This window comes from Suhomyces tanzawaensis (assembly GCF_001661415.1).
Source record: "Suhomyces tanzawaensis NRRL Y-17324 unplaced genomic scaffold CANTAscaffold_5, whole genome shotgun sequence".
Classification (NCBI taxonomy): domain Eukaryota; kingdom Fungi; phylum Ascomycota; class Pichiomycetes; order Serinales; family Debaryomycetaceae; genus Suhomyces; species Suhomyces tanzawaensis.
In genome coordinates, this window is record NW_017963640.1 from 254,836 (window position 1) to 280,832 (window position 25,997).

At 45.3% G+C, this 25,997-nt stretch overlaps 13 protein-coding genes and 1 non-coding gene across 14 annotated transcripts; 7 read left to right on the top strand and 7 right to left on the bottom strand.

The window, feature by feature from the left end:
• Positions 1 to 729: 729 nt before the first annotated feature.
• Positions 730 to 1,725, bottom strand: CANTADRAFT_90700 (cleavage polyadenylation factor subunit; the record flags this gene model as incomplete). The annotated part of the gene is made up of 1 exon (XM_020211733.1): positions 730 to 1,725. The coding sequence occupies one exon, from the start codon at positions 1,723 to 1,725 to the stop codon at positions 730 to 732; it is 996 nt and encodes a 331-aa protein (XP_020063473.1).
• Positions 1,726 to 2,302: 577 nt separating this feature from the next.
• RPN7 (proteasome regulatory particle lid subunit) lies at positions 2,303 to 3,502 on the bottom strand (the record flags this gene model as incomplete). Its single annotated transcript, XM_020210140.1, has 1 exon — positions 2,303 to 3,502. One exon carries the CDS (start codon positions 3,500 to 3,502, stop codon positions 2,303 to 2,305), a length of 1,200 nt encoding a protein of 399 aa, XP_020063474.1.
• A 574-nt stretch (positions 3,503 to 4,076) lies between these two features.
• On the top strand, positions 4,077 to 5,408 carry CANTADRAFT_53154 (uncharacterized protein; the record flags this gene model as incomplete). Its single annotated transcript, XM_020210167.1, has 1 exon — positions 4,077 to 5,408. One exon carries the CDS (start codon positions 4,077 to 4,079, stop codon positions 5,406 to 5,408), a length of 1,332 nt encoding a protein of 443 aa, XP_020063475.1.
• A 399-nt stretch (positions 5,409 to 5,807) lies between these two features.
• Positions 5,808 to 6,335, bottom strand: CANTADRAFT_6748 (uncharacterized protein; the record flags this gene model as incomplete). Its single annotated transcript, XM_020210955.1, has 1 exon — positions 5,808 to 6,335. The coding sequence occupies one exon, from the start codon at positions 6,333 to 6,335 to the stop codon at positions 5,808 to 5,810; it is 528 nt and encodes a 175-aa protein (XP_020063476.1).
• Positions 6,336 to 6,794: 459 nt separating this feature from the next.
• CANTADRAFT_26488 (tRNA 1-methyladenosine methyltransferase subunit) lies at positions 6,795 to 7,862 on the top strand (the record flags this gene model as incomplete). The annotated part of the gene is made up of 1 exon (XM_020207778.1): positions 6,795 to 7,862. One exon carries the CDS (start codon positions 6,795 to 6,797, stop codon positions 7,860 to 7,862), a length of 1,068 nt encoding a protein of 355 aa, XP_020063477.1.
• A 270-nt stretch (positions 7,863 to 8,132) lies between these two features.
• ARP2 (actin-related protein 2) lies at positions 8,133 to 9,686 on the top strand (the record flags this gene model as incomplete). The annotated part of the gene is made up of 2 exons (XM_020211734.1): positions 8,133 to 8,151; positions 8,527 to 9,686. The coding sequence occupies 2 exons, from the start codon at positions 8,133 to 8,135 to the stop codon at positions 9,684 to 9,686; spliced, it is 1,179 nt and encodes a 392-aa protein (XP_020063478.1).
• A 196-nt stretch (positions 9,687 to 9,882) lies between these two features.
• Positions 9,883 to 12,455, bottom strand: MPS1 (serine/threonine/tyrosine protein kinase; the record flags this gene model as incomplete). The annotated part of the gene is made up of 4 exons (XM_020210951.1): positions 11,655 to 12,455; positions 11,387 to 11,510; positions 11,097 to 11,308; positions 9,883 to 10,982 (listed from the first exon to the last, which is right to left on the bottom strand). The coding sequence occupies exons 1-4, from the start codon at positions 12,319 to 12,321 to the stop codon at positions 9,883 to 9,885; spliced, it is 2,103 nt and encodes a 700-aa protein (XP_020063479.1). The 5' UTR covers positions 12,322 to 12,455.
• Positions 12,456 to 12,555: 100 nt separating this feature from the next.
• CANTADRAFT_t177 lies at positions 12,556 to 12,642 on the bottom strand. The gene has a single exon. It is a non-coding gene; the product is annotated as a tRNA-Met (tRNA).
• A 1,383-nt stretch (positions 12,643 to 14,025) lies between these two features.
• CANTADRAFT_52948 (uncharacterized protein) lies at positions 14,026 to 14,373 on the top strand (the record flags this gene model as incomplete). Its single annotated transcript, XM_020210139.1, has 1 exon — positions 14,026 to 14,373. The coding sequence occupies one exon, from the start codon at positions 14,026 to 14,028 to the stop codon at positions 14,371 to 14,373; it is 348 nt and encodes a 115-aa protein (XP_020063480.1).
• A 326-nt stretch (positions 14,374 to 14,699) lies between these two features.
• On the bottom strand, positions 14,700 to 14,939 carry CANTADRAFT_53237 (electron transfer flavoprotein regulatory factor 1; the record flags this gene model as incomplete). The annotated part of the gene is made up of 1 exon (XM_020210181.1): positions 14,700 to 14,939. The coding sequence occupies one exon, from the start codon at positions 14,937 to 14,939 to the stop codon at positions 14,700 to 14,702; it is 240 nt and encodes a 79-aa protein (XP_020063481.1).
• Positions 14,940 to 15,411: 472 nt separating this feature from the next.
• Positions 15,412 to 17,067, top strand: CANTADRAFT_53076 (uncharacterized protein; the record flags this gene model as incomplete). The annotated part of the gene is made up of 2 exons (XM_020210154.1): positions 15,412 to 16,826; positions 16,863 to 17,067. The coding sequence occupies 2 exons, from the start codon at positions 15,412 to 15,414 to the stop codon at positions 17,065 to 17,067; spliced, it is 1,620 nt and encodes a 539-aa protein (XP_020063482.1).
• A 1,424-nt stretch (positions 17,068 to 18,491) lies between these two features.
• On the top strand, positions 18,492 to 20,786 carry CANTADRAFT_6753 (uncharacterized protein; the record flags this gene model as incomplete). The annotated part of the gene is made up of 1 exon (XM_020210957.1): positions 18,492 to 20,786. The coding sequence occupies one exon, from the start codon at positions 18,492 to 18,494 to the stop codon at positions 20,784 to 20,786; it is 2,295 nt and encodes a 764-aa protein (XP_020063483.1).
• A 914-nt stretch (positions 20,787 to 21,700) lies between these two features.
• Positions 21,701 to 24,259, top strand: SEC6 (SNARE-binding exocyst subunit; the record flags this gene model as incomplete). The annotated part of the gene is made up of 2 exons (XM_020210103.1): positions 21,701 to 22,793; positions 22,842 to 24,259. 2 exons carry the CDS (start codon positions 21,701 to 21,703, stop codon positions 24,257 to 24,259), a joined length of 2,511 nt encoding a protein of 836 aa, XP_020063484.1.
• A 181-nt stretch (positions 24,260 to 24,440) lies between these two features.
• CANTADRAFT_26494 (mRNA splicing protein) lies at positions 24,441 to 25,812 on the bottom strand. The gene has a single exon (XM_020207779.1). The coding sequence runs from the start codon at positions 25,590 to 25,592 to the stop codon at positions 24,606 to 24,608; it is 987 nt and encodes a 328-aa protein (XP_020063485.1). The 5' UTR covers positions 25,593 to 25,812; the 3' UTR covers positions 24,441 to 24,605.
• Positions 25,813 to 25,997: the final 185 nt, after the last annotated feature.

Sequence of the window (25,997 nt, forward strand, 5' to 3'; positions counted from 1 at the left end):
GAAGCCGCGGGCCTGACGGAGGGTGGCTAGCTGGAAGGAATCGAGGATAGAGGTGTCCGGAAACCAGCAGGTCTTGGAGTAGGAAAGTTGATCGCGAGTGGGTCACGTGCACAGAGCCTAGGAACACAGATGGAGGCAGAAGCTAGCTGATCCAGGAGGCACGAGAGCTAGCAGAAGGTAGAGGGATTGGTAAGGGAGGACGATGGTGATATGGGGGATGTCAAATAAGTTGGACCAAGGTGCGATGGTCGCTTCTACGCCTATTTACGTCATCTTGAGTGCTTCGTACAATCTGCGCCAGTGCGCCCTATTTGCTAAATAGAAATAAAATTGCTTCTATGGTGGAAATCCGTGGTTCGCTAGCAGCACACGGATTACGGTACCGGACACCGGGAGCACGTTGAGTCCGCCCGGGAGGATGTGCACAGGCGTATGTGGTCGTCTTATCAGAATATTCTAAAATAAGAAATGTGTGAAATGTGGAGTGTAATTAGCGATACGGCGAGGTTCATTGCACCACAGGTTGGGTGACTGTAGTTCAGCAGCCACTGACATGGTGGCTCGCCTGTACTTTAAGTAGAGCCACGGGCTCCAGGTGTTGGCTGGGGTTGGTCGTCGGGACCTCCGTGGCGATGTGTTTAACAACAAAACACTAAGATGCTTTCACGTAGCCGTCTTGGTCTCTGCGTGGATCGTTTGGGACCTCTGCGATTTGGTGCATCGCGCTCCTCACAAATATTGCGCCCGCAAGTCCGTCACCATTCGTTGCTTATCGGATGGTAACGAGCTGATTTGATCCGCAGGCAATGATAACACCTGGGCGATCAACTCTGCCTGGTCCGCAGGCATGGCTGTAAGCTTTGCCTGAGTTCTGGGTGGCAAGTGGGGCCATTTCAGGGTTGCCTGTGCGAACGTCTGGCCGTATGCTGGCTGGAACGGCTGCTGAGGAACGGGTGCCGGGGCGGGGGACGGAGCAGCCGCGGTCTTCATGGCATCGCTGATGACGTCCTCGTCAACAAACCCCATGAGCAACAATGCCTGGGCGGCAGTCGACGCCAAGTGTGGCGAGAGCTGGAAAACCTCAAACGCCCTGGCGGCTTCGGGACCAGACACGATATTTTTGAGGGTAGAGATGAATTCGATGAGCTGGGCTGGGGGGATCTTGCTGAGAGTTTCGTTGATTTTATCGGGAACAGCAAATGGAAGTTGGGGAGGCGCGGGAGGAAACTTCAAGGGAACCAACGGAGTGATGGCTGGCGCTGCTGGAGCAGGGGCGTGGCTCATCGAGGGCTGGTTCATTTGGTATCCCATCTGACCAAACCCCACGGGAGGAGTGCCGCCCACGCCACCGTTCATCTCTGGTGGCAACACCACGTAGTTGGGCAATTTACTGCGATCCAATTGTAACACCGGTTTCTGTTCCAGCGGAGCACTCAGCTTCAAGAAACCTTCCTTGGACGATTCAATCCGCAACTTCTTGACCTGGCCACCATTCACCAACTTGACCTGGTTCAATAACTGGATGGCCCTGTAGGCGTCTTGTTTGGTCTGGTACTCCACGAAACAGAACCCTTTGTTCTTGCCCACGTAATCGAAACCAAGTCTTACCTCCACCACTTTTCCCGACCCACACACCACGGACTTGACTACAGACTCGTCCCAGTCGTATGGTATCTGACCGATGTATAGCACGCTTGAGGCTACGCCCGAGCCTTTCTTAGCCATTGTGATGTAGTTGGTGGAGTTTCTCATCTGTTGATGAAAAGTGTTGGTGGTTTGTGCAGGACGATTGGAGAGAAAGCACTTTCGTAAGTCAACCTAAGATTCAAATCATAAAATCTAGGCTCTATGGGCTTGGAGGCGGCGGTGAAGTATGAGTATCTGCTGATGTTCTTCGAGCTAGGACGTTACTAGGCCGTTTAGAGATAGACCTTCAAGAACAATCTCAGGGATACAGTAGCATAAACCTGTGAATAGAAGGTACTACGATGGGTTCAAGGATTAGAATCACAATTTTAATCGATTGATCTATCTTGTAATTCTTCAAGTGTTACTACAGTCATAAATGGGATTTTATTTTGTGGACCATAAATTGAATACCTACAATATTGGATGGGTTGTTTGTCGAAGTTGGTTGAACCTTCTACAGTCATGAAATGAGTTTGTTCATTATGTGGAGGACGATGTGAACTTCTGGTTTCTTGGTGTTGCACTTCCTTCCACTCTATGGCTACATATTCTACTATCGCTATCCTTCCGTATTATATTCAGTTACGTACGTCACTCTCGCTAGCTCGCTAGACTAAGCAACTCTCTCAGCACCACTCAACTTCACAGCAGCACCATACTTTTGCAACTTGGTTAATAAGTTGTCACCTTGCTTGATCAAAAGGTGGTACTGGCTGTTCTTGTTGTCTGGTCTATTCGTTTCTATGATTCCGTTCACCTTGTCGATGGTACAATTCAACTTCTTGTTGGGAATGAATTTGCACAAGTCTTGGTCCAAGAACTCCTCGCTAATGTTAAAGTTGTGAGCCATAGATTTCAAGCTCAACGACTTGTAACTCTCCAATAACTGACCGTAGGCCTTGCAACGCATTTCTCTCAAGAAGTAGTTGGCATGCTGGTGTAAGTACTTATTTGGGAGCAAGAGCGCGTCATATGATTCCAACAAATACTGGAAGAAGCAGTTGTACTCACAAGTGTACAATGAGTTGGTGAGATTCAACAATGGCTCCAACGAGGGGGCCGAGGAGTAGATTGACAAAATCTCAGGAGACTCAATGATCTTCAATCTCAAATCAACTCTTCCAAGCGTTAATACACCGCAAACGATAGCATAATAGGCCACCTGTTCGTACGAACAAAGCTCGGTGGAGGTGAAGGTTGCCAACGAATCGGTCAAAAGCTTGGAGGCCTCGGCAAAATTACGGGTGGCCATCAAGTAGATACCATGGTAAGTCTTGTATCTGTTACGACGCTCCCAATCACCACCCTTCTCGATCAACGCCTTCGTTTGTTCCAAGTACTTGGAGACCAACTGGTAATCGTTGAAGAAGAATTCGATTCTGGTCAAGGTCAACAAGATGTCAATTTTGCTTCCAGTGCTTTGAGGCAACTCGAGGGCCTTTTTGTAGGTTTCCACAGCGTTTTTGTGGTCCACGATTGTGGTGTAGTGTTCTGCAAGTCTAAGGGTGGCCGACAAGATATCCCATTCGGTTTCGTCTTCACCTTCGGCTTCCTTGATACGCAGCTTGAGCAAGGTGGCGTTTTCCTCATTCTTCTGCGCAAACTTGGTGTATAATGCCTCGTCGAATGGGAAATCATCCACTTCTTCATGCAAGTATTTGTAGTATGGGGCCATAGAATCGGCCTCAATGATGGCGGTCATTTCCTTGAAGAGTCTGGCCCTTTCATTTTTGCTGATGTTGGTTCCTAGAAGGAATTGATGCTCCGATAACGTGTGGTTAGGGATCTGGGGGGTGTCGGTGTCGTACTCCATGGCTGGTGTGGTGAAGATAGTTCGCTGAGTGAATTCGAAGGCAAATCGCGAGGTGCGACACGTGACCAACGACACGTGACCAATTAATTACACCCTGTTCAACCTACCCTACCCACTCCCCCAGTGGTCTGACGCAAGGCAAATGGTTGCTGGTAGGGGAGAAGGCACGGAAAAGTCAGGACACCTTCACTGCAAACGTTTCTGACCCTTCCTGCTCTCCTGGATGCACTTGGATCGGATGTGAAAAATCTTAGGGAACCTGCAGTTCCATCACCCGCTTGCCCAAGTGGTCGAAGGCAACTCTTGAGGGTGCTTCAATCTGGCAGGAAATGGCCATATTCTCGCTAAATTTGCAAATATGGATTCTTCGGCCCCTGCATGGTGGTGCAGGAGCCGGAGGAAAATCCGATCCAACCTGTAAACCACCCACCGGAGATGTTTGCATTTTCTCCCCACCGTTTGACATGTGCAGTATACCGTGTGGGGATCGGATTGTTCAGTCCAGTATATAAATCGAGCACAACCGCAGGCAGGTCGCACTGCGAATCCGTAACTACTTGTAACTACCTCCAGCATGAGTGTTAAAGACGAAATCCCAGCTATCTTCCTCGACAAAATTTCCCCCAAGGGACTTGAGTACATCCAAAAGACCAAGGACTTTGTCAATGACTGGTGTATTCCTGCCGACCAGCTCTATCACGACCAAATCTCACTCGAACCATCCAAGAGATGGAAAAGCACTCCCGAGGTCACTGGGAAATTGAAGGCCAAGGCCAAAGAATTGGGCCTCTGGAATATGTTCTTGTCCAAGCACTATCCCGAGGGCCCAGGGTTCACCAACTTGGAATATGGTCTTATGGCTGGCTACTTGGGCCGCTCGTTCTGCGCTCCAGAAGCCACCAACACTAACGCTCCAGATACGGGAAATATGGAGCTTCTTGCCAAGTACGGTACTCCCTGGCATAAGGAAAAGTACCTCAAGCCTTTATTGAATGGAGATATCAGATCTGCCTTCTTGATGACCGAGAGAGGTACTTCGTCTTCCAATGCGTTGAACATCTCTTGTTCGGCTAAGAAAAACGCCAAGGGTAACTACGTCATCAATGGGCTCAAATGGTTTGCTTCTGGTGCTGGTGACCCCAGAACCACCGTGTGGTTAGTGATGTGCAAGACCGACGACAATCCAGATGCACCATACCGCAACCATACCGTCTTAGTATTGGATGCCAAAAAGGCTTTGGCTTCTGGCAGAGCTAAAAACCTCAGACCTTTGGATGTGTTTGGATACGACGACGCACCACACGGACACTGTGAAATTGAATTCAACGACTACGAGGTGGATGCTGAGGAAATGAAAAATGTGGTTTTGGCTGACGTTGGCAGGGGTTTTGAGTTGATCCAGTCCCGTTTGGGCCCTGGAAGAATCCATCACTGTATGAGACTCATTGGTGCTGGTGAGTTTGCGTTGATCAGAGTCCAGCACAGAGCCAACCATAGAATGATCTTTGGTAAACCTTTGATGCGTTGGGAGTCCTATCTTAACCAGTTTGCCCAGTTCAAGATTGATATCCAAAAGTGCCGATTATTAGTGTTGAATGCAGCACACAAGATCGACATTTCCGACGCCAAGGGTGCTCAACAGGAAATCGCCATGGCGAAGATAGAAACCCCAAGAACCATCTTGAAGGTGCTCGATTGGGGTATCCAGATGTTTGGTGCCGAGGGTGTCTCTAACGATGTCGAGCTTGCTAGAATGTACGCCCATGCCAGAACTTTGAGAATTGCTGACGGTCCAGATGAGGCCCATTTAGGCCAATTGGCTAGACAAGAGATGAAAAAATATAAGGAGGCCGATAAATTCTTTGAGAGACATGCTGCTCAACAAGCCAAGATTGCCAAATTGTGAACTTAAAGTGCATTTTAGTTTCATAGCCTTCATTTACGAGTATATATTACGTTTTTGAAATCGATGTAGACGGAATTGAGTGAAACGAAACATTTTCGTTGAAAGCCATTAGGTAAGGTTTGCATTTTGTATTGAGAGCTGAAGAGCAAAGACAATACCCATTTTGAAAGAAAGTAGTGGGAATGCCACTTCTATTTTGGGGGTCTAGGCACTACTAGAAACGACTACTGTCGAATTCGACTTCGACTAAGATTTATGATCCACATCCACCACCACGCTTTCTGTAACTCTATTCCCCCTTATACGGTCTATTCTACGCTTACAGCACATTGGTCTCGAGACTCGTACGCTCGTTGGTGTATTATACATGAAATGAAATACTCATATCTCGTGAAATGACTAATATAAATCGGATTTGGTGAAGTCATTGATGAGACCCTTAGATAACAATCTCTTGCTTCTTGCCTTTTCGTCTTGGATGGTTTGAGAGTGCACAAGTTTCAATTCTCTTTCAGCATCATCAAATGGAATTTGCTCCAACTGGTCAAGGTGGTCGTCCTCTCTATCGATGTCCAACTCTCCCATCATGACTACGTTTTCTCCTCTCACCATGAACACTCCACGGTAGGCTTCTCCGAACTTAACTGGTCCCTGACTGGCATCTTCTCCTTTCAAGTAGATTCTTTCTATAGCATCTTGCAACACCAAGTTGGCAAATTGATCAAAAGTTCTTAATATACCAAAAATATTCCTTCCGTCCCTCAACAACACGAATGTCTTTCTATCCACCGATCCAACTATGGCAGCTGCGGTGGTGAAAGTGTATGATTCCAAGTATAAGTCTTCAACATTGGGTCCATTAGAGTCCAGGGATCCGGAGTTAGGCGCAGCCGGCTGCTGTTGGGCTTGTGTGGGCGAATTGGACATGGTAGTTGGCGTTGATATTGCGGTGGTGGGAGTTTAAAAGTTTTCGTCGTTTGTGGGTGCGCACGACCCAGTATGGAACGATAAGCTGGTTCCACCCAGGCCCCATAGCATGGGTAGGGCTCCTGGTGGGAGAAACGAACTTTTCCGATCACCGAGACCCTATGAAGATTCTGCTGGTATCTGTGGCATCCTTGGTTATCACTCTTTGGAGATTCGTGGGAAAAAACTACTCAAAAAATTCGAATAAATAAGCCTGATTCTTTAATTAATATTGGGTAAACCAGAAGGAGTTCACCTACCCTGGTAAGACATACGACAATTTTCATTGTTTTGATGTAGGAGTTGTCTGCAGTTGTGCTCTCTTTATTCTCCAATTTGAACCAGTATGCATTATCGAATGTTTATATGCACTCCCTCGATGGATATGAGAAAACTCATCCACTCACAGTTATCATCAGCATGTCTTTCTTCAAATTCAAGGATTACATAGAGGAGGGAGACTTGGTTCTCGCCTTCATTAGCAGAGGAACCATCAAGCCAATTACCGTCACAAAAGGAGCATTGTTAAACACCAGATATGGACACTACGAGCATGACAAAATGATCGGGTTGAAATATGGAGAACAAATGGGAGGAGAAAAAGGGTATGGGTTCATCCACTTGTTACACCCAACACCTGAGATGTGGACTCTTTCGTTGCCCCATCGGACTCAGATCGTTTACACCCCCGACTCATCCTATATCATGCAAAGGTTGGGAGTTACCAGTGGATCAAGAATCATAGAAGCTGGTACCGGATCAGCATCATTTTCCCATTCTTTCGCCAGAGCCATTGGTTTGGATGGGCGCTTGTTCACCTACGAATTCCATGAGCCCCGTTACTTGGAGGCGAAGAAGGAATTGGAAGGCCACGGTTTGGTCAACACTCATATCACCCATCGTGACGTATGCAATGACGGTTTCGAAATAGAAGTGCCTGCAAACTTTGGAACTGAAGTTAATGGTGATGTAGTTTTCCTCGATCTTCCATCTCCCTGGACTGCCATTCCACATCTCCCTAAGGTCATCTCCAAAGTGCGCCAAGTGGGTATATGTTGCTTCTCCCCATGCATAGAGCAAGTGGCCAAGACTGTGGAAGCATTGCAGCAGAATGGCTGGACCAATATTGAGATGGTGGAAGTGGCTGGTAGACGTTGGGAAGCCAGAAAGGACATGGTCAGAGACATCAAAGATGTCGTCAAAAGATTGAAGGACATACAGTCGAGAAAGAACCAGGGAATCGAAAACAGAAGACACGCCAAAGTTATTGGTGAGAAGAGGGACCATTCAGAAGTGCTGCCCGAACCAAGTGAGTCTTCAAAGGTCCAAAACACAGGCAAGGGCTTCAATCCATTCGGAAAAGGTATCAGAATCAGAGAGGGTGACGAGCAGTTCCAGTGGAGAAACGTCACCAAGATCGAAACCGAAGTCAAGAGTCACACCTCCTACTTGACTTTTGCATACATGCTACCAGAACGTGTAGAGTAATCACTTTGTCCTCATAGCTCATTAAAACATGTATGATTAATTACCACCGTCCATTTTTCTGTAAATGATAATTTTTTACCATCTTTAGTAACGACTCTTAATCATATCATCTATATGATAGTAGTCATATCCCGTGGATCACCTATCATAGAACATCTCAATACATGCTAGCTATTTCTACTTGGTCGTGCGCGGGCGTGATTATCCACCTTCAAGTGAGCGCCCAAGTCAGTGATAGTCATAGTTCCAACAACAGTACATCAATCAAACATGAGTGGGCAACCAATTGGTAAGTATACAACGGTACAAGCCGGGTGATGGGCGTCGAAGCTTCGTGTCACGGGATCGATTGGGTGGTAAGCGAGAAATCATTTTGCTGGCCTCGTTTCCACCAGTGCCTGACAAAGATCAGACCAGCCTTCGATAACCAGCATCTATTTGGTGTCAATCCATTAGGTATTGCATAGTCAATAATGAGTTTCGGATGATGATTGATCTAGAATTTAGAAATTCAGCATGTTCACAACTGGTACATGACAGGTCCACAGCATATTTATAAACCCCCAAATCAATCAGTCTATTTCAGAATGTGACGGCTACAACCCAGATCTTCGAACAGCTAGCACATGGTGCCATTGACATCCAAAACAGTACTAACCATTAGTTCTCGACCAAGGTACAGGTTTTGTAAAAATCGGTAGAGCAGGGACTAACTTCCCTGACCACACATTCCCCTCCATAGTTGGTAGACCCATCTTGAGAGCAGAAGAAAGAAACATACTCCTTCCAAATGATATCGAAATCAAAGACATCATGTGTGGAAGTGAAGCCAGTGAGGTCAGATCCTTGTTACAAATCAGTTATCCCATGGAGAACGGTATCATCAAAAACTGGGAAGACATGGAACATTTGTGGGACTACGCTTTCTACGAAAGATTGAAACAGCCCACCGAAGGTGAAAAGATTTTGTTGACCGAACCCCCAATGAACCCATTGAAGAACAGAGAAACCATGTGTGATGTCATGTTTGAAAAATACCAGTTCGGCGGAGTTTACGTCGCAATCCAAGCAGTTTTGGCGTTATACGCACAAGGTTTAAGTTCTGGTGTCGTAGTCGACTCGGGTGATGGTGTGACACATATTGTTCCAGTTTACGAATCCGTAGTCTTGAACCATTTGACGAAGAGATTGGATGTCGCAGGTAGAGATGTCACTAGAAACTTGATCAATCTTTTATTGCGTCGTGGATATGCATTCAATAGAACCGCTGATTTTGAAACTGTTCGTCAAATTAAGGAAAAGTTATGTTACGTGTCTTACGACTTGGACTTGGATACAAAATTAGCACAAGAGACTACCACTTTGGTAGAGTCATATGAATTGCCTGATGGTAGAGTCATTAAGGTTGGATCGGAAAGATTCGAAGCACCAGAGTGTTTATTCCAACCACATTTAGTTGATGTTGAACAACCAGGTGTTGGTGAGACATTATTCAATACCATTCAGAGTGCCGATGTTGACGTTAGATCTTCATTGTTCAAAGCAATTGTGTTATCGGGTGGATCCTCCATGTACCCAGGTTTGCCATCTAGATTGGAGAAGGAATTGAAACAGTTATGGTTAACAAAGGTCTTAAAGGGTGACGCTTCTAGATTGGACAAATTTAAGGTAAGAATCGAAGATCCTCCAAGAAGAAGACACATGGTTTTCATCGGTGGTGCGGTATTGGCCAACATTATGGCTGACAAAGAGCACATGTGGATCTCGAAACAAGAATGGGAAGAACAAGGTCCAAGAATCTTGGAAAAGTTGGGTCCACGTTAAGAGTCCTTAAGTATGAACTTACGCCAAAAGATACACGATAAATGCTTTAAGTTGAATTGTAAATGTACTCTCTATCCTGTATTGATAGACAACCTAAACACCACGTACTATGTGATTACGATTTGCACGTTCTATATTATTGTACTTATATACCTTGACCTAGTTCCCCATGAACTAGTATATGCTAATATGACGATCACCCATAATTCAAGTTCTCTATCTGCTTCAAGACAGAATCCACTAATGTATCGTACATGTCAGAGGTCATGGGACCACCTCCATTGATTCTCTTGTTATAACCATAATTCACAGCCAGATGAACCAAATCCCTAATGAAACCTTCGCTCACGATTTTTGGTTTGAGGAAGTCACTGTTAATACACTGGTCGATTGTCCATCTCTCGTTCGGATTTCTGGCCAAACAGTTCTGCATCAATTCTATTGCGCTTTGAGGCACGGGAATCCCTCCAATACCCTTGTTAGAGAAGGCTATTTTAACTTGGGGATTCATGATAGCCATTATTCTCTGATTACCTGAATATCCACCATACGGAGGCTTCCCATAAATCATTTGATAGACGATGCAACCGCAAGACCATACATCAGAAGGTTTTCCAACCTTCCATGTATTCTTTTGGGAGTATGATCCATTGTTATCAGAGATAGGTAGCCCAGGAAACGTCTGATTGACCTCTACCAATGCTTCAGGTGCCATATAATTAGGTGTTCCGATTTGTGACTCTCTGTAAATATTGGCAGTGTGGTCAGGGACAGCATTCGCTATTCCGAAATCAATTATCTTTAAAATCCCCCTGACAAATAAGAAGTTTGCCGGCTTCAAATCACTATGAACTATCCCAGCCTGATGCACCGCGTTCACGCATTTAAGCATCTCTATGGAATTGTACTTAACAAAATGTAAATCCAAGGGGTTATTCATACTGAGCTTTGTTTGAAACACATGTGCCAAATCAATATCACCGCATTCCATCACCAAGTATATTGAACCTTCACCAATAGCGTGATCTACCAACTTAACAACTCTATCGGAATGCTTAAGCTTTAAGAGCAAATCAATCTCACCCTTAAAACCTTTGACACATGCCTCATCAAATTGATCAAAAGTCACCTTTTTTATGGCGTAGAGTCGATTATTAACAAGTGCCTTCACCTTATACACCTTTGATGATCCACCTCTACCCAACAATTCTAGCTTCTCGTATTGATTTCCATTAATAATTATAATTTTCTTCTTGTGTTCTTCTGATTTGGCCGATGGTTGTGCTGGAGTTTGAGCTGGTGGTTGTATTGGTTGCTGGATGGGTAATTGCACATGGGGCAATTTATTTTCAGATGAGTATTGTTTTGCTGGAGGAAATACCAGATTTCCTGTGGCTTGCTGGTTAAAACCATTTTTCTGAGAATTATTTGTACCGGACTTATGTTGGTATGAATTAGGCAAACTTTCTTTTCTTGTTTTGGGTATTTTGGGCTTTCTAAAACTCTCTAAATCATGCAGGAGTGAATTAAAGGAGGCCACTGGGATATCAAGTAAAGGAGTTCTTTCTTGAGGCTTTTTGGGGTGGAACACATTATTTACTTCAGCATTCTCTTGATCCTGTCTTACAGAAAATAGTTTCTCATTGCCATCCAATGGTGAAGGCTTATTCTCTTGGTCTTGCACATCTAGATTTGGAGACTCAACTCTAGATATGTGGAATTGTAGTTCATTAAGGATTTTTTGGTCTTCTATCCTCTTTCTCAATTCTAATTCCCTATTTTTGGATAATAAGTTGTTGTCATCAACTAGCGAGAGAACAGTGTCTGGTTCCTTTCTGATTTCGGGGTCAATTTCATATTCATTGCGCAACTCATTTGATAATCCGACGGGTTGGCCAGTTGAAATTACTGGCTCAAGAGAAAATGGTGGTGGCGCATCTTCGGCTAAGTTGCTATGGCTGTCATAACCTTGCTCGATATCAGTCTTCAGGTAATGATCACTAAGTCTGGATGCACGCTTAGGAGGACCCAAAACCTTACCAAACCTTCTAGTTCCCCTTATTCTTTTAAGGGTGTGTACGCTGGAGTGTGATGCTGAGGGTTCTTCGTTGGAATGCTTGCTGCTACCGGGAGTGGTGGCAGGTGTTTTGGAGGCGAGATGATGGGGAGATTCCACTCCTTCCATGATGTCATCCTCAGAGATGGTGGTGTGAGTGTGGGAGCTCTGGTTGAACGAATTGTGGGACATGTGATGACTTTGGATTTCCTGGAATGACGAATGATGAGATGATGCAGATGTGTTGTGGGTATCGGAGGCTTGCTCTTTGGAAGTTTCCTTTGAGTTCGGCTGGGCGAGCGCCTCGCGCTCGGCATCCTTGAAATGAACCGAGAGCCGGCTCTTCAAGTTGCTTGTCCGAGTTCGTTCCGGAAAGTCCAACTCATATATGCCAGTGACGCTGACGTCGTTGGAGCTGGATGGCGACGCCTTGGTGCGGTCGTTGAGCAATGCGATGCTGTAGGAGCTTAATGCTGGAGGAAGAAATGTGTTATCGTCCTCGTTAGAGAATTGTCGTTTATGACTGGCCGACACGTTCGGTGATGGTCCCATGGGAGACCTTATGTATTTATATGACATTGCTCATGGATGTGATGATGGTGGTGATGGACGTGGTGGGGGCAAGGAGTGTGGAAAGGGAAAACGGTGGTGATGATTTATGCAGATGTAACGGTAGACGGCAGGGTATTCTTTTCAGGTAAACACGAGATGGTAGGTGTGGGAGTGTCTAGTAGCGCGTTTTGTTTATATTGTTCACAAAGGGAAGTGATCCGGCATATAGTCCAGATTTGCCAATAACCGGCAAAAAAGAAATGCTCCACGGCAGGTTCGAACTGTCGACCTTCAGATGACACAACTTATGCTATGAGACTGACGCTCTGCCAACTGAGCTAGTGAAGCTATTTCTGTGTAAGTCGTGTTTTCGTGATTGTTATTCGCCTTAAAAATATGCAATTTCTGAAACGCTTCTGAGGCGGTCTTCTGCATCTAAACATGTGGTAGTCTAATAAAAGGCAGGAGTTTTTCAGCGGGTTTATAACCTTAAACAGCTAGCTCGGGCAAAATACTTGAGAATTATGGGCTCATATAGGTGTAGGGCATGATATACTTTCCATTGGTAAAAAAAGCAAGATAAAAAAACAAAAAAATGCAAAAAATCATCAAAAAACGACTACTTCCCATTGGCAAAAAAAAAAAAGTTACTTATATTATTGCATTGGGACTATCATTTGGAGATCTGAAAGTTGTACAATCAGTTCGTAGGCTCCAGCATTCCTCTTATCCTTGTGAGCAATGATTTTAAAGTGGTAAAACAGATCAGCAACCAGAGACGAACAAAAAAAAAAATAAATACTAGACTAGCTTTAACAGGCCTTGAGAATTATTTCATAATCTTCGTATTCTTGTAATCTTATTTAGCTCTTTGCACACCGAATATAAAGTGCATCATCACTTGTAGCCATTGCGAAAGCATACCCTTATAAGAATAATTTACAGGCAAAGATCCAGATCCTTTCTGACTGAGATAAAAATAGTCCACGAGTATCGTGTGTCAGGTATCTGGTAGGTTTACAGGGCCCTTGGGGCTGGCGACTATTATGAAGTTGACTGGTCAATCTGATGCCATGCCAATAATCTAAATCCTAAATATTCTTCCTACCAATTTCCCAGTCTATACCACCAGAAGTCCATCTTTTCCCTACTTTCGATCGTGGGCCTTCTCTTGAGGCACACACCCCTACTAACATACTATCGCGGCAGGCATCACGGCATGTGCAGGGAATGCCAAGCCGATGGGTAAGTCACAGATATGTCAGACTCAACATGACGCATCTTGATTACGGCTGTCAGGTGTGCGTCCTGACACTCTTCAGCGCGTGCTCCATATATTAATTCCTGTCATCAGAACTAGACTCTCAATAGGTGACAATTCCTCGCTGATATTATTAAGTGAATTAATCAGTTTTTCGTATAAATTACTTTTTTGAGACTATATTAAGCCCCAAATTACAGCACCACGTCGTTACTACTTGGTGACAGGTACACAGCTTTGTAACCGTAGCTGTTGGGGAGCACCAGCGACATCAACCGTCCAAGTACTGAAGTGGTCACCTGTCGTCAGCCCTCCCTAGTATCGAGTCCATACTTTCGCCGCCTGCACACAGTCATCAGCCGACCCCACGTGTAGGGCTGGTATTAGTGACAAGCATGCAGGACGTAATCTGAGCAGGATAGATAAAATTGGCGAGATATCACCGGTGTTTTAATCAGTAGTGCCTCATCATGTCTTCCTCCACCAAAAGAATTGCATTACCAGCCAGAGTCGAACCAAAGGTGTTCTTCGCCAACGAAAGAACCTTTCTCTCATGGTTGAATTTCACCGTCATCTTGGGATCCTTGGGTGTCGGTTTGTTGAATTTCGGAGATTCTGTGGGTAGAATCTCTGCTGGATTATTCACGTTCATTGCCATGTTAACTATGATTTACGCATTAGTCACCTACCACTGGAGAGCCAAGGCCATCAGATTGAGGGGCTCTGGTCCATACGATGACAGATTTGGTCCTACCATGTTGTGTGTCTTTTTATTGGTGGCTGTTGTCGTCAACTTCATCTTGAGAGTCAGATCTTAAGCTACATAATAATCTACGTCATAAAGAATCAAGTTGTAGATTGGGCTGAATTACTCGAAAGCCGGGGTGGGAATGGACTCCTTGGTTTAGTCGAAGGTGCACAGATGCGTTAGCTTCTTACACTTTCTCGCGTACGTCACTAGCTTAGATGGAACATACACCAATACCACCGAACGAATGACTTCCTGGCTTTAATTTCTGTGTTAATATTAGAGTATTTTAATTCAATGTTTCAACCCTACGTTTTCTGATATGAGCTAATTTCATTGAGTTATGCCTGAAAAAAAGCTATTCAAGTCGTAATAACTAACCACTACCTCCTAGTCTCAAGTGTACTTCCTTTTGAGATCCCGATACCGGGAGAGAAAGTAGAGGGCCTCCAATTCTTTGGTCACATACTCGCCCTTCTCTAGCGCCGCAGCCATATCTTGTTCGTTTTCAGCACGAGTGCTTTGAAACGACTTCTTCAACACCTGTCGGAACTTGCCATACCCTCCCGACTGGACGGGGTAATCTCGGCCCATATACAACAAGTTTCTATACAAGTTTCGTACTCGGGGGTCCATGCTCAGTGGCTTTTGTACCTACTTCAAGATGCCGATGTGCCAAAGGTTGTGTCAAATCCTAGTGGTCAAGGTGCTCTTCGAGGTTCTAGTCAGTTATCTTCTTGACCTGCCAGTAGTCATATGCCTGTCGGTCGAGATACGAGATGAAGTATGTCGCATTAGGCTTGCGACAATCAAATCTGCAAACACCACGAATTGGAGCTCAGCAAAAGGTTTTTGGCTGGAGCGCAGCGAAGCAGAATGGAATGCTCGATCGAGTGCCAATCCTAAGCTTCCATGCCTATTTAATTGGCTTACAAAAGCTCCTATTTCCATTGAACTGATTGTCGTCCCTCCTCCGTCTTAGTCACAATGTCGCTCGGGTCTGCGACACTGGAACCGTGGGCTAATCGCACCCCAGAAAATGCTATCACCAATAAGTACCAACACTTCACTCCATCCCCAGCTTCTTAGACTCCTAGCCTGTCACGCCATGCCAGAATCGAAGTACCATCCGTCGAAGGTCGTGGCCCTTTTTGTTGCTCAGTTTGATATCCGGTCAGGCTACCAGCTTGTTTGGTCAAAATGTTCGGTGCCAGGAATGTCCTTGGACGGCTTGGACTACAAGGCGTTACCTTCGGGCATCCACGAGTACCAGAAGGCCACCGTGTTACTTAGCCACAGTCACCAAAATAAGCTTTACTACGGACAGAGCCGATTTCGCCAGTACATCGTGGGGGACCAGCCCCACGAAGGAAGCATCGACAGAGACACCGTCAAGATGTTTTCCGTTGGGGTGGTGTGCGATCCCACCGCCAGCCAACTGGCAGTGGCTCATACAAATTGGAAACCCAACGAGTTCATCAATAATGGCTGGGAATACTCCGAGATTTTGGACACCAACTTGGAACAGTTTCTTCAGGAAGGAAACTACGCCAACTACGACATCTTCGAGCGCCTCTACCAATCGCTCACCTCCCACATAACCCACCTCAGTGTAGTGCCTCTCCAGCCTGACATCAACCACCACTTGTTGACCAAGTTGCCCAACTTCGTGGACTTGTTTGGGCCACTCATCTTTATTCTCTTCAAGCAGAGCTTGTTGAGAAAACGGGTGTTGATTTTCAACCGCAATCACGGCAACAATGCCGACTACTTGACGGTCAACTCGTTCTCCTACATCCTATCGCTCTTGACTGTGATTCCCCAGAACATTGAAACGGTGTCCAAGGACGAAAAGAACAACTACTACTCGCAGCCCATATACAACGTTGGTTTGAACGACTTAACGGGGCTGGATCTCTTGAAGACAAAAGCGTACGTGGCTTCAACCAACGACGACGTCTTGCTCTACCAGAAAAACTTGTTTGACATTGCCGTAATTATCAACGACGAGGAAAGCGACTATCCTGCCATTTATAACCACAAGGACATGGGTGGAGCCCTCGACCAGAAAAAGAAGCTCAAGGCTACCGTCAGGGACTACTACAAGTTCAAGGCCATCCACAACGAATTGCACAAGTCCACTGGCTCCAGGCTAACCACTGAGTTCACCAACAAGACCAACATGTCCACCGACGACTTGAATTCGGTGCACACAAAGATCTCGTCGACATCGTTGAACCAGTTTGATGACGAGGTCGCAGACGAGCCTGCGTGGTGGGTGAACGATGCCACAGAGGCAGTCTCGTGGAGAGAATCCATCTGGTCGGCGTTCTCGTGGTTTGCCAGTGCTGGCCAGGTGGTGAGTAACACCCACAGTGAGCCGTTATCCAAGAACGATCGCAACGGAAGCTTGGATATGATGCAATTGGTGAATATCGTCGGGTTCTTCCACAGCTTGACCAAGAAATGGATCTACTTGATCAACGAGATTGTCATAGAGCAATTGGAGGAGCAGAACCCCGGGTCCTCGGATACTGAGGCCGAGGCTGACGACGACAGGGACGAGGATGCTTCACTCTTCTCTTCGTTGACTTCCAACCACAAAATTAGCTTGGAGCTTACCTACCAGGACTTGGTAGACATGGAGCTCGATCCGTATTATGCCCAGGACGTGGAGTTTGTAAGGGAGTTTGTGATGTTGTACTGGGGATCTGTGGTGGAGAATGTGGATATCGGGATGGGCATCACTGGCATATGCTGCTGAAGCAAGGCGATTCTTGAAGAGTTGGTAGCTTCAATACTCTGCAAACAGGATAGTCCATATTGCTACGGGTAGGGGAAAATATCAAAGCAGCACACCAGTCTGATGGGTGTTTTCTCCAAATGCAATGTCGAGAGTAGTTTCATGGCCGTGTTACGCTTCGGGTCTATTCCTGGTGATACTCGGCATGTCCTTTGGATGAAGTGTGGCACGTTGCTTTTCACCACAGACACTCTGAGTTACCAGCTATTGTTCAACATTACACAGCTAAAGCAATCGACTCAGCATGCCAAAGTGCGCTACTGAAACAATCTACTTCGAAGCGCTGAAGTGCTTCAATTTCAGCATAGTCAAAGTGACTATTACCTCTACTTTGAAGCGCCGAATTACCCCATTATTCCTCATAATCAAAGTGCTAACTACAGCAGTCCAGAAGACCTGTGCAACACTGAAATTACTCGTACTAAGCCTATCATCCGTACTTTACATCATTCATAGACATTAGCACGTATTCTAAAAACGTTAATATAGGTACGAGCAGGAAGTAGCGGACATACATCCTCTTCACTAGTGCAATGCCCCCTGGAAAATCAACAGAGTATATGATGCCCAGAGTATGAGGCTTTCAAGAGTTTTTTATTTCACTACCCCAAGTCTCTGAGAAAGCACCTCAAATCCACCACTTTCCAATTACGCAATCACTCGTATGACAATAGCATAATAATTAATAACACCACGAGCACCGTAGCGCCCTCTAGCGACACGCCAGCGCCACTGGTGCTAGAACCGCCCATGCCTAGCGCCTCCCTCGGGCGACTCCGGCAACTTCAACCTTTAGCACTGGCCCAGCCTCCTCTACTTCCATACTTCCGCAGCCGCCCACTCCTTGGCGCACGCCTGGTAACACCACACGACACGTCTGGAGGTAGCCAGGCACCAACCCACCCCGAATAGACCCACTCGCCTCTGAAATAGTAGCCGTAGCTGGTCGCTTGCGCCGTAGTTTCGCTACCTCAACTATTCCCGTACTATATTTGCTGGGGCAGCCTCTATCGTGGCTGGATAAACAAATACGTGGAGGAATCAAAAGGGCGAAAATTAATCTGGAAATAACTTACCAGTACCTTTACTACTACACCCCGACCTCTCAACCAAGGACTCTGGCGATAGTCTGTGGAGGGTATAAAGAAGCACACGTGGACATACCAACTGAATTGTCCCCCAAGATTGATTGGATCTTCATAGCTCTGCAATTGGAGTGCCTGTCTGTCACAACAAAGTGAACAAGGCTGAGGCAAGTGCAACCCCCGAACTCCATCAGGAACTGACTGTACGCCTTCGTTGGCAGTATCAATAGGAATTTTCCAGCTACCCGTCCGTGTGCTGGTTAGCTCTGGAGCATTCCGTCCAGCTAGTATCAAAACAAAATGAAGGGCCAGAACGCCAATCGTGGCAACCCCCAAAAGAACGGCCATCGCCGTTCCAACTCCCGCTACAACAACCAGAACGGCCACCTGGCCACTGACGACGGCACCGACCGTTTGTTGTACTTGGTGACCAAATCAATCGGCAAAAAGGTCACCGTGACCATCACCAACGGGGCCCGTTACCAGGGTCTCCTCCTCAGCGCCGACTTGTCGTCGCAAGGAACCTCTCCTTTGTCGGTGGTGATCATGCATCCCACTCAAGTTAGCAAGGGTTTGATCTCCGAGAAAAGTAACATTGATGAAAACGAGGTCCCCGAGAAATTGATCATTCAATCTAAGGATTTGATTGATTTGGAAGTCGCTGAAGTCGATTTGAATGATAGCTCCAGGCAAACACCTCAACCTGAAGTAGTTCCTCCTCCTCAGCCATCTCAACAAGCCCAACCTGCCTCCAAAAACCAACCTGAGTTCAAGACTGACTCAGACATATCTGGCCGTTTCCAACTTAAGGAGAGAGAGTTGCAAAGGTGGGTTCCAGAAGATGACAACAACCCTGTCTTAAGTTTGGATGACGATGCATTTGGTTCTAACAATGGCCAATGGGATCAGTTTAAGGTGAATGAAGAGAAGTTTGGTGTCGAAGCCTCTTATGACGAGCATTTGTACACTACTAGAATCAACACCACTGCTTCTGATTATCAAGAGAGATTGGCAAAGGCCGAAAGGTTGGCAAAAGAAATCGAAGGTCAAACTACCAGTGACCGTCATATTTTAGAAGAGAGAGGAATTCAGGTTGATGACAGTGGTATGGATGAAGAAGACAAGTATTCTGGCGTTGACAGAAGAGGTGACGAATTGATGGCTGCTTTGAGAAATGCTAGTATTTCTAGTGATGCTTCAAGCTCTTTGCGTGCAAGTTCTCCTGGTAAATATGTTCCTCCAAGACAAAGAGCTGCACAATACCACAATGACCCTGCTATCATTTCAAGTTCTGCAGCTTCAAAGTCGAAAGCAACAGCAGCTTCCCCTGCACCTGCTACTGAAACAGATGCTACATCTTCTGTTCAAGAAAAGGAAGCTGGTACTTCAAAAGCTCAACTTGCAAAGCCAGACTCCATTCCAGCGAAGCCCCAAGTGCCTCAGCATAACGAGTCATTTAGATTAAATGCTCAAAGTGAAATTAATTCTTTACGCGAATTCAGTGCTAACTTCAAAATTCCTCACAAAATGCCCCAAGACTTATTGCCAATCCTTTCAAAGGACAAGTTGAAGCAAGATGAAATTTTGAAGAAGCAACAAGAAACTCAACGTCAAAAATTAGCCAAGGAACAAGCAGCTTTGCAACCTCCAGTTCAAGCCAATTCTCAACAAACTCCTGCCCAAAAGAAGAAGGCAGACACTGCTAAAGCTGCGTTTAAGTTGAACCCCAAAGCGGTTGCTTTCACACCATCCAACAAGCATGTTCCGTTATCACCAAATCCACCAAAGGCAAATTTCCACAGGTCCCCAAACAACCCTTCACCAAGAATTAGCAATTCTAGGCCATACTCAGGCTCAGGCTCCAGTGCGGGTAGCAACAGTTCGTCAAGAAGACACCACCAAATTTCTCCTGCTGAGTTTTTTGGAGGAGCTGATAGGATACCAACCAAGGAAAGTCAAGAAAAGAAAGCTGCTGACTTCAAGTTTGCCTTCAGCTTGTTCATAACCACCAAGAAGAACCATCAAGCCAAAGGTGCCAAGACTCCAGTTGCTTACGAGAGAACTTTCAAGACTCCACCTACTTGGGACTCAAACTTCGATGATACCCACGACAAGTTGTTCCCCTCGGTAGAATCATTGAGCAAGGGTCCCGGAATGATAATACCCTCTTCTCAATTCATCCCAAGCCCATTGATGGGCAATCCTAATGTGCCGGCAGGGTATCCAGCACCAAATGGATCTAAGTTCCCAATGTCACCACACCAGCAACAGGCAGTGGCTGCTGCTATACATTTCCAACAACAGCAGCAATTCCATGCTGCTATGTTGTACCAGCAACAGTTCCCAGGAGGTGTTCCACCAGGGCAACCTCCTATGCCCATGTATCCCGGAGGCGAACCACCATTCATGCCACCAGGAGGATTCATGCCACCACCGGGGGGCTTTGTTCCAGGTGGAAGTCCTGTCAATGCCAATCTCATGATGGGCCAAGGCAGCCCTTACTCTGGAGGAAACCACCACAACTACAACAACCACCATAACGGAAATGGGAGAAGGTACAACCAAAACTCTTCGAAGCGGGGTGGTCACAATTGATTTGATGGTGATTGAAAATGACAAAAGAAACTAGGACCAGGTTAAGTCTAGGAATCGATCGGCGAGATCTGATAGATAGGAACACGAACAGTGCCAAGTCGGTGAGCCTGGCAGGAAGGCTGTAGCTGGCTCACTCATGAAGACTTCAGCGTTGAGCGACAGGCAGCGGAGGTGCAGGGGTCGAATCAACATCTTCTCTGTGGACACAGGCCTGGTCGAATGAATAAGATTCGAATAGATGACCGTTCATTAGCATATCTGTAGAACTGGCGAATGTGCCTCAGCAACTTAGAAGTAGTATTGTGTTGATCGAGCGACAATTATGTGAAGTCTGGCTACGTGATCGGTACTAAGAGTTACCACTTGGAAATAAGTCCAATATCAAAGCTGAGAGAAGCTTTACAACAAATTCGATAATGCACCCTATATCAGTTGATTTTGGGCTGAAGTGCTCAATTAGCTTATTGTGCATCTATTCAATCCATTGTTAATTCCTGAAAGTTCAAAACGATGACTTCACGGAAAACAAATAGTTGTTAAATCAGTTCATAGTAAATCCCTAGTATTAATTATCTATTAATAGAAGGTTACCTGGTGCTCATTAATCTGAATATTAATCGTTTCTCAGATGAGACAACCACAACTTTTTCAAAGTTATCTGTGCATGGGATTCTTCAATCTCACCGAGATAGCACCAGGAGATTGTCGCTAGAGAAACGCGAAACCGTACAAGTTGTGCTCTTTTCTGGTACCATTTTTGCCAATTTCTCACTGAGCTAGGATTTTTTCCCACTACCTCGCGCTTCGGCGTCGCTGTTGCCCCACTATGTCTTGTTAGTTCTCGGTAGCTGCCTCCAGCCCGCGCGCCAATTTCCACCCAGATCAACACGTATAACCACAACACAGTCGTCACCATGACGGACATAGCACTCTCCAAAATCGCCAATCTCATCAAGGTCGAGGATGACTTGGTCAAAGTGGCCTCGCTAAGGCAGCAGTTCATAAAGGAAAAGGCCTCAATTGATTTGAAGCTCAGTACCACCACCCAACTCCAAATCGACTCCATTATGACCAACCTCTCCCGGCTCAACAACGCTGCGCTCAAGCTCAACACCATCAAGCAGAACATTGGCACCATTAACCAGGTGCACGACGACTCCATTACCAACATCAAAGACTACGCCACCATCAAGAAAATGACCCAGGTCAACCAGTTCATGGCCCAGGTCATGGACCTCTACCGAGACATCTCCCAGTTCAAGACATTTTTGGACCGTCTTAACAGGATGATTGCCGAGGAGACTAAAGCCATCCAGGACAGCTTGGTGTATCGACTCAACAACTTCTTCACCATTCATTACCTTTTGACCCAGGCGAGAAACTTCCAGGACTACTTAGAATTAGATACCACCAGCATATCCGACGACTTGCAGTCCATCATCCAGCGTATCGTCAACCCCATCAAGAAAAGCATCCGTCTCTTCGACGAATTGTTGGTGGAAATCATCACTTCGTTGACGGAATCTGTCAAAGACGGTAACATCGAGCTTATTTTCAAGTTAGTTAAAGTCATCGAATTCGAAACCACCGAAGATACGAAGTTCACGCTAATGGAGAGCCTTGGGCTCAATTCTCAGAGGGACTTGAAGAGCATAAATTACTCCAACTTTAGAGGGGCCCGTAGAAACTATAAGAAGTTTTTTTACGACAAGTTGGAAGAGAGTCTTGACGAGACATTCAACGGGTGTATCGACCATTTTGCACACGATAAGATGGCTGTGTATGATAATCTCGAGTGGCTCGAAGATGAGTTGCTATTTGTCAACGAAAAGTTGAATCCTTTATTTCCAAATACTTGGGAAATTAGTTCGTTCATCCAAAACGTGTACTATAACAGATTGCACAAGTTCACCATGGAAGTCATCAAAACAGATCCCCCTGCTGAAGATTTGATGAGAATCTTATCGTATGACTCCCATTATGGTAAATTCATGACTCAATTACAGAGTGACGAGGAAGAAAGGCGAAAATCATTAAAGAATGGAAGTGTGGAAGCTGCATCCAACAGAAAGTCCGTTATCAAGAAGGACCAAAAGTCCATTATTGGCGAAGACCTAAAGAACTTGGTGTTGGAAGACTACCTCAAGGTCATTACTATCAAGATGGAAGAATGGAATCAAAACTTGATAAAGCAAGAGACTAAGGCCTTCCACGATCGTGAGTCGCCTCCAGACGTTTACAACTACCACCAAGTTATTGAAGATTTGGATGCTAATGACGAAATCATCAGCTTAGAAGTGGATACAGATGTGTTTGTTTTACCTGATTTCAAGACTCCGTTGACGATGCTCAAGGAACAATCAGATGTGGCTGCAGACTCGGGATACTCCAAGATTTTGGTGGGTGTTATAGAGAATTGGTCAAGGGGCTACAACGTGAGAATCGAAAATTACCGTACCATAATAGAGGAGGAATATTTGAGATACATGGCAGCGTACAACAACGATAAATACTTGGTGACTCAAAGTAAGCTCAGAAGAATGTTCAAGAGAACCCCACAAGAAACCAATATCGATATTGATAATATGACTCCTGACGAGTTGGCTACTATTTCGAAACCCGGTTTCATCGAATATTTGACTGCATTGGGTAATACTTTCGAACTCAACACCGATAGATTACAAGACAAATTCTTACCTTTCTACAAGGACAAAGTGCATGCCAACTACCATGACAGAATTATTAAGGCTTTTGAAGATACATTGAATCCAAGCACTGAGTTAATTTCGCAAATCATCAGGCACATTGTGGAAATTATTGTCAACGACTTGTTCCCTGCATTATCTGCTGTGTTCACCAAATCGTGGTACGAGGATGGAAATGCCACTACCAATAATGACAGTATAGCTATGGCCACCAAAATCGTGGAAACAATCGGGGAGTACATGGAGGAACTCAGAAGCTACACTTCGTATGATATTTACCAAGTCACGTTCAACATCTTGTTGGATACCTTTATTGCATCTTACATCAAGTTTGGATATGCTAACGTCTTGAAGGGAGACGGAAAGAAAATTGATCCAAATGCCACCAAGAAGTACAAGTCGTTTGCTGAGGCCATCTCCAGGGATACAACCATATTTTATGGAAGCTTAGAGCCTTTGTTGACCAGGAAGGATCGTGAGTACTTGTTCAGCAGCTTGAGTGCCCTCGAATTCATGAGTGACTTAGCCACTTGCGAGCAACCAATGAAGGTGATTCCTCAGATCTGGGAAAACGACATCCTTAATGTATTTTACTACTGTTCTGTGGATTACGTGAAGGGAATTTGCTTGTGTCGTAAAGACATGGACAAGTCGCAAGTCAACGAGTTGATTCCAATTTTGGAGGAGATCAAGAAGAATCACCATCTCAACGTGGAACCACCAACTCTTCCTATTGGTGCCTTGACCGACTTTCTGTATGAATCATGAGCCAGCATGTGTAATAAGTATACGAATTCCAAAAGAAGACATTTAATATCTAGTTGTAAATTGCACTGTATCGTTCGATGATAAATTCTATTACTTTTATACTAATATCTTCTCCATTTGCTTTCTGATAATATTCACGTCTTTGTTCATATGAATATCTTATACAATTTTAACGTACCCTGACAGAAGAGGCGCCGATGTTTTAAAATGATCTTCTATCATATCCTTTAAAAGAAGTGTAATTTGGACACTAAATCATTGACTCCTAATCAAATGATTGCATCATATTATTGTGCTCTGTAATAACTACTTCTCATTTAGTATTCGTTTCTATTTTCGTACACTGTTACTCCTCGTCTGAAGATGAGTATGCTCCCAAAGCAGAGGCCAAAGATTTGGTATGTCCAGACTTTTTTCCGTGCTGGCCAGCTTCTGCTTGATTCTTTGAAGGCTTCTTTTTCAAGGTGAACGAGGACTCAATGCTCTTTCTGACAGGCTCGGTAGAGGTTTTTGTTATCAAATCCTCAACAGCTTTGGCCATCGACTTCTCTGCTGTCGCCGCCTCTTCTTTGGCTCTTTTGTCGTCTTTGCCTTCCTGAGCCCTTTTCCTATCAAATGCCCGTTTGGCGACCTCGTTGTCCTCTTGGTCATGAAGTTCCTGCTTCATGCCCTCCAACTTATTTATTTCAGACTGTAACTTTGCCTTGGCCTCACTCGCCAACACTTCGTCACCACCCTTCGCCTTGAGCTGAGAGTTTCTATAGTGTAGCTCCTCCAACTGGTCGTCGATCATCTGTTGTCGTTGTTGGTCCTGGAGCTTCTTCTCTAGGTTTTGCATCATGTCTCCGTCTCCATCCTTCAATGACTCCGATTTTTGCCAGAACGGATTCTTCTTACGCTGCTCCTTCAAGGTCTGAAACGACTGGTTCTCGTTCTCCTCCTTCTCCAACCGTTGGAGTAATTCGTCCTCGGTTTCTTGTGACTTTGGTGCTGGAGCCTTAGGTTCATAGTTCCTCACTGCACCCTCTTCTGGCGTATACCCTGCCGTCTGGGGGTTGGTCTTGAAGGTGATTTTGTTGTTGCACCTAGGGCAGGTGATGTGGAAGCGGATGATCTTGGTGCTAAGGTACTTCTCGTTGGTGACCTCCTTTCTGGCGTTGAAGGATCGCCTTTGGGCGATGTACTCGTTGCACTTGAGACATCTCATGGAGTATGGCGCCATCATCCGGATTTTGATGTCTGGAGTACCAGTGCCTGTTTTGCGTTTCTTCTTGACCTGACTGGGATCATAGTCGGGCGGGTAGTACTTGTTGATGGCTTTTCTTTCAGACATTGGGTCACTGGATTGCTGGGTGTATTTGGAACATAGATAAGCGGATGTTCACCTCTTGGGAGTGAGAATGTTTAGATGAGACAGATTATGTTTCGTTAGTAGATTGGAATTAAAACTGAGAGATATGGAGGAAAAACCTCAACAGATTGATTTTTGAGGGTGGCTAGAGTTGTGATCTAGTAGATTAATGCTGCACCAGGTACTGGTAGTATCAATAAATGGTACTTCCACTAAATGTAATACGAATATTAACTGATACTTAATGAAGTAATGATCCGTGCGATGGCCAAGCCCAACAGAGCACACCACATCCATACGGCCATGACAACTACCAATTAATCCCTCTACAAGCTACGACCATATAATACACATAAAGTTTTATTAAGATGCATCCCAACACTAACT